Source organism: Staurois parvus, unplaced genomic scaffold (assembly GCF_062004578.1).
Source record: "Staurois parvus isolate SC_StPar_1 unplaced genomic scaffold, SC_StPar_1.0 ptg000652l, whole genome shotgun sequence".
Lineage (NCBI taxonomy): Eukaryota > Metazoa > Chordata > Amphibia > Anura > Ranidae > Staurois > Staurois parvus.
The window spans coordinates 1950645-1957577 of NW_028318448.1; the positions used below are offsets into that span (position 1 = coordinate 1950645).

At 37.7% G+C, this 6933-nt stretch overlaps 1 protein-coding gene across 1 annotated transcript in view; it reads left to right on the plus strand.

Annotated features, from left to right (window-relative positions):
- Positions 1 to 3257, plus strand: part of COL21A1 (collagen type XXI alpha 1 chain) — a 276488-nt gene extending 273231 nt beyond the window's left edge. Inside the window, exon 30 of the mRNA XM_089694136.1 lies at positions 55 to 3257. Coding sequence (XP_089550262.1) covers positions 55 to 242 — 188 coding nt within the window. The 3' untranslated portion in view covers positions 243 to 3257. The remainder of the gene's footprint in view (positions 1 to 54) is intronic.
- Positions 3258 to 6933: the final 3676 nt, after the last annotated feature.

Here is a 6933-nt window from a genome sequence, read left to right on the forward strand (position 1 = left end):
AGTTGTCTAGGAAAGTTATGATTAATATTCATCTGTATTTATTTTCAATTTCAGGACCTATGGGTCCACCTGGAATGAGTAAGGAAGGTCGGACTGGATTACCGGGGCCTCCTGGCAGAGATGGGGACCGTGGGTCACCTGGATCGCAGGGATTCCCAGGACAACCAGGAATATGTGACCCATCTGTATGCTTCAGTGCAATTGTTGGCAGAGATCCATTTAGAAAAGGACCAAATTATTAATGTTGAATTTTGAGGATGAAGTCAAATTTTGTCACCAATTCTCGTCTTTCATGTCTCAGGAAGATTTGTAGTGGTCAGCTTTGTAAGAACACAAGTACCTCTATTCTGGAAATTAAAAGAGAATGCCTTCAGGAGAAAAAATATTGATAGTCATTAAATCAAAAGGCAGGCAATGGTGGCATATATCTGAACTAAGCTCTACTTATAAAGAATATTTATCTATCTGTAAGGTATGCAGATTTAAAACTGTGAAATAGTTTTACATCAAGTGATGTTGTAGAAAATGTGTCATTAGAATATTCTGTCAACTTTTGTGCAAGAATTTGCAATCTATATTTTATTTAAAGAGAATATAAAATCCTAGTGTATTTTATTTAAAAACAGATCTTTCTCTAAAACGCTATATAGTGTGCCAAAGTTGGAAGCATACATGAAAGACAATCAAAATTTTCAAATAGGAATTTTACAATTTTTTATACCAATCAGTTTGGAGTCCGTTCATTAAAATATGATCCAATGTGTAGTAAAACTCAAAAGTATTTGATTATATTATTGCTGTCGTCTTATTTACTTATGTAAGAATAATGCAGATTAAAAAAAAAACTTTCCCTCATAGTGCTAAGCAAAAAGACTAGTTTATAATTCAGTCGAGTAAGCTCAGTTAGAATCATATAACAATGGCCCATCTACTATGGTTACATATGTTACATTGTATTTTTTAATGTATGAATATAAGTATTAAATTACTGTTGCCTTTCTTACCACATGTGCCATAGTTGGTTCCAAAAATGTACTAGTCTCTTGGTAAAATAATCTTTTATAAGTTAGTTCTACCTTTTTCTCCTGACCATTTCAAACAATGCCTCTTGACCTAGAACCTGACTTACATAGAAAAAATATGACCTGGATTTTACTGTGTATGGTAGAAAAGTCAGTTAGGTTTGGCAAACTGTGGTGGAGTTCTGAACATTAATTCAAACCCTCGCATTACTAATTTAATAACTAAATAACTGACACTGCCATAAAGGGTGCATGTAATCTTGAACTCTGACCTGTCCTTTCAGCCCCACATCCAATCCCTGTCCAAATCTTGTAGACATGACCTCTGTAACATCTCCAAAATATGCCTCTTTTTGAACAATAAAAACCACCATGCAACTCATTCAATACCTTGTTATCTCTTGCCTTGGCTACTGAAACTCCCTCCTCATAGGCCTGCCTCTGCCCCTTTTAGTCTATTATGAATGCTACTCTCATACTCATATTCACCTTACCAACTGCTCATTGTCTGCTACCCCACGCTGCCAGTCCCCTCACTGGCTTCCAATTGTCCAATTAATAAAATTCAACATACTAACTGCAACATACAAAGCCATTTACAAATCTCCCCGAAGCTACATCACCAATCTTGTCTCAATATATCACCCAAACTATTCTCACTGCTCCTCCCATGACCTCCTACTCTATAGCTCTCTTGTCTACTCCCCCTGTACCCATCTTTGGGACTTCTTCGAAGCCTCTCCCATTCTTTTGTACTCTCTACCACAGTCTGTCTGGCTATGTCCTACTCTGTCCATCTCATTTCTTCTGAGAAGCCTATCTTCCTTTCAGCTAACAACTGAATCTTTTATTTCTCCCATCAGCTGTTCACTCACTTTCCCTTTCCTATTAGATTGCAAGCTCCCAGGAGCTGGGCACTCCTAACCAGCTTGTATTAAATTGTATTGTAACTGTACTGTCTCCTTTTATAATGTAGAATGCTGTACAAAACGCTGAGAGTATATAAATCCTGAAGAATAATAATGATAATAATAATAACCACCTTAATGAAGTCAATGGGTGCCAAATATTGAAAATCACTTCTGGTAATCTACAAGGCTAATAGGTAAGGGATTATAAAACAAATGGCATGGGGGCTGGCCACTGCCTTGGGAGTCATGTACTAATGCAACAAAACATGTCTTAAAAATACCATTTGGCTAAGTGACATTTACAAAGAAAAAAGGCTATTTCAATTCCCAGTAATTGACATTTTCCTGCCATTTTGTTTTTTCAACAGCATGGGGACTCTCCCTTTAAAATGCTGAACATGCAGACTGTCTGGCTTGGAAATGGGGGAGGGGGGGGGGCAAGCATGCGGCCCCTATGCTGGACCAAACCATTATGGGGGGATTATCGGAATCTAGAAGCTCTTAATAAACATTAAGGACCTCTAGATAGTGCCCCCCTATTTTAATCAATAAGGGTTAAACAGTAAATAAACAGACCACATACTTTAACATGTCCTTTAATAAAGTCCCATGGGAATCAATCATCAGTCATTTCATCCAGCAATGCAGATTCTCACCAATCACAATGCCCACTTTTGTAAACTGCCTAGAGGAATCTGATGGGATTATTACGGCAAGCCATCCTGACTGGTCAACGTCACAGAACATAGCCAGAGAAGCAGTAAAAAAAAAAATGTATTAACATCAGTGAAATTTTGTGGCTACCAGCAAATAATACAGTATATATTATTACTGGTATATAGAAACAGTACATCTTACCCTTTAATTTTCAGATAAAACATACATTTGTAAAAAGAATGAGTAGTTACTGTTATGATATTAGTGTTTGCTAGGTGTTTTAATTAGTGAGAAATGAATGTTAAAAATAAGTTGACCATCATTTTAAAAAAGGAACAATACTTTTAGCCCTGTAAACACTGCCATAAAGGATAGATAGTTTGTGAAAGTAATACCAAAATATTTTTAATGGTTTTCTAAAGAGGAAATACTGTATGAACATAAATTAATGAGATGTCAATTATTTGATATGCCTAACTAAACATTGGTTTATAAAATCATATTTGTCAAAATAAAAATATAAAAGAGGTTGTCTTACAAATTAATACATTTTTGGGGGGTTCATCACAATTCTAGAATTTCAATACTGGTTTAAACATATAGAAGAAAAAAAGGCATTTATCTATGTCAGTTTTTTACACAAGCAATAAAAAATGCCATGCCATCATTCAGTTACTGCATTGCTGTTAAATGAATTATTGTTACGGTCTTTGCAACCCTTTGGATTTATGGAAAGGAAAGCACACATTACTTTTTCAGTGCTACGTGTGAGCAAAAGGGAATAGTTGTGAGTGGGCTTTTTTGTGATTGGATGAGAAGTTCAACAACCCATAAGCACCTTAGTCTACAGAAGGTACTTCCAAATTAAGAGGGCTTCATCAACAGGCAGTGAGGACCTGGAGCTGTAGACCAGGTAAAGGTGACATCAAAAGAAAAAAATCAGACACTTACATAAATCAATCCAATAGAGCCACCGGCCATATGTGAGTCCATGCGGTGTGCTGGTGAAGGTTAGGGGCATCTCCCTAAAGTGTATGATTTTTGTCTTTTGATGTCACCTTTACCTGAAGCAATAAACTACTACACTATTGGAACTTTTCTTCTCTTGGGCTCGTTTCTTTCACTGGCGAGCCCACCTTCTCCTAAGGTGCTTCTTCATACCTGATCTATGCATATTTGCATGATCCCCCTGATGGCTGAGATCTGTATTGCGGGAGACTGCTAACCTGTCCAGATGGCTGCGATCTGTGCTGCTGGAGACTGGTAACCTGTCCTGGATGGATGATACCTGGTGGTTGGTTCTTGCCTTGACGACTTCATCCGTGTGTAAAGGTTCCATTCCCTGAGTACCAAGGAGTAGGTCTTATATACTCCAACGCACAATCATTTGTGCTGTCTGGTTAGTGCATTGTACACCTATTCTCATAGCCATAGCAATCACGGATATTTGCAATATTTATCATACGGACTAGAGCACAATTGTCACTATATGCACCTTATGGGATTTTACCTAAGACTGGTCTTTTTACCTTTTAGCGTTGTTAAACGCCAGTTTTGAATACCATTGTTTCATTTACCAACTTTCTTATTTATTCATACACGCATATTTATTGCTCATCATTATCATTATAGCACTGCATGTTTTCACTTGTTTATATTTTTGTATACACAAAGGACAGCCACTGAGATGGGGGGATTACCTATGTTTATACACATACCTTTAAATCCAATGCTGCTCAAATAAGAGGGATATTGTTGAGTTAAGATATCAGGCACATAAGTAGTGCATTTTTTTCATTTGGTCAGCAGACTCATAGGGGTTTATTTACTAAAGCTGGAGAGTCCAAAATCAGACTCCCTTCTGCATAGAAACCAATCAGCTTCCAGGTTTCATTGCCAAAGCTTCATTGAAAACGCTGAGGTTAGAAGCTGATTGGTTTCTATGCAGAAGGGAGTCTGATTTTGGACTCTCCAGCTTTAGTAAATAAACCCCTCAAGGTCATGCTTAATGCGAGTGCAAGTTAAAAAAAAAGAATTTGACTTTACCAAACTTCACAAAAATCTCACTTTGCTTCGATCAGGTTTTTTAGGATAACTTATTAAAAAGTGACAATCAAAGTAGGTAATCAATCAGTAATTTTTTGGCAAAGTACAGTAAAAAAGAAAAAAGCATGTATTTTTAATAAAGTCCCATGCATAAGCTCCATATTAGTCTCACTCTCATCACTCACAATGACTACAATTACTCATACTTAGAGGTCTGTTGATAAAACATTTATTGCACAAATGGTAGAAGCATTCGTACAAGCTTCACAAAATGTCACCATATTATTTGTAAGAGATTAATAACTGTATTGTCAGCTCTATCTAGTGCCTAAAATACAGTATGTTTTCTGAAATACCTAAGTGAGAAAACTTTACTGTATTTTGGCTACTGGATGCAGCTAGTGATACAAGCATTTATCTCTTACAGCAGCCAAATCACAGGGTTCTGGGGAGCCTGTGTGACCTGACTGCAGCTCTGTTCTACACAGGCAGCAACAGCATCCAGAGAGGAGCAGGGACAATGAGCACGCATCCATAGCCACCTGCTCAGGTGTTTAAATTTCCACTCAGATGGCATCAGAAGCACAGTTGAGGGAAAGAACTTTGTCTTAACCACTTCATGTCAGGACACTTTTACCCCCTTCCTGCCCATGACAATTTTCAGCTTTCAGCGCTGTCACACTTTGACAAATACGCGGTCATGCAACACTGTACCCATATGAATATTTTAGCAAGTCCAAAAATATTGAAAAAAAGTGTTTTTCTTATACAATTTTGCAAATAATCTTTCTTCATAAATATTGGCCAAAATGTATTCAGTTATCATTTTAGTAAAAAAAAAATAACCCAAATTAGTTTATAACCAAAAATTATAATAAAAAAAAAATGTTTGTACATTATTATTTTTTTTTAACATACTGTCACCCTAGCAGTACCATAATGACACTGTACTACTTGTGGGGGTGATGAAGGTTTTTTTTTTTTTACACTGATTGCTTTTACACCCATAAAGGCTGTAGCAATCATTTCTCCTTCTCTCTGGCTGCATTCTTGCAGCCATTGAGAAATACTGTGATTAGTCACAGCTTGTCACATGGTACAAGGCTGTTGTGAATAGCCTTGTTCCATGTGACCTCTGTGTTCATTCACAGATTTCACACATAGTAAGCAATGATGTCAGAAGTGACATCTTGCTTACTACTATTCATGTGATCACTGATTGGCCAATCAGTGATCACATGATCAGGACCTCACACAGAGGTCCCGTACAGCGATCGGTGTTCCACTGTGTTCCAGGAAGCGCGCACAGTCCAAAATGGCGGGTGCCGTTTGTGAACGGCAACCCGCTCCTGCATTGCCCCCTTCCGGCCATTTATATACATGGGCCAGATGGGAAGTGGTCATTAAAGCACTGTACAGTGCAGGAAGCAAGCCTGTCCTATGTCCACCGGAAGACAATGTGGTTCCGTGTGATACCGCGGGGCACCTGCAGCCTCAGGTTCCAACTTCACATGCAGGCCTACAGGAAGGAGTAGTGGGGTACCAGAATCTACATGCATAGAGCAAGGGGTGGGGGGACAGGGAGTTTATTGAAATATGCTCTAAGCAAAGAAACGTTCTCATTGTGTGCTTTCCACAACGAGCTACAATAGAACTAAAAAAACATGATAAATAATTATCTGGCTAAAAGTAGAATTGTAGGTATTTTAATAGACTCATTTTAAGTTATTTAATCTTAGGGCAACACACTATATAGTTTAGCATAAAATGGCCTATCTATTAGTCTGAATACATATTTTCAATGCCAGGGAGCTGGATCAAGTGCTACATGGCACAATATGATTTTCTCAGTGAGTGAGTCACCAGATGTGACACAGATGTTTTTCACATGTGCAGAACTTGTTTCCTATATTTGAAGAATTTAACTACTAGGAATAATAATGCAAAATACAAAAGATATACAAGGTGGCTTAAAAAAAGTCTTTGTGCAGTGTATATATGACTACTAGAAAAAAGTTAGGATTTCCTGGAGCTATTTTGTTTCATGTGTAAAGTATGCAATGGAGAAACAAATGAAAGCACTAATCCTATATAATTGCTATATGGCCCATTTAACCTTCAAAGCAGCACTGGCAAAAAAGGCTTGCAGATAAATATTTGGGTAGTGCCGAGCTCCAAATGATTGGCAGTTATCCACAGCAACCACGTCAATGCCTATCATTTTTCCAAGATGTCTGTGTTCCCTCCTTTATTTAACACACAAGCCTGCCAAAAGTAATGTCTTGCACTTCAAACTG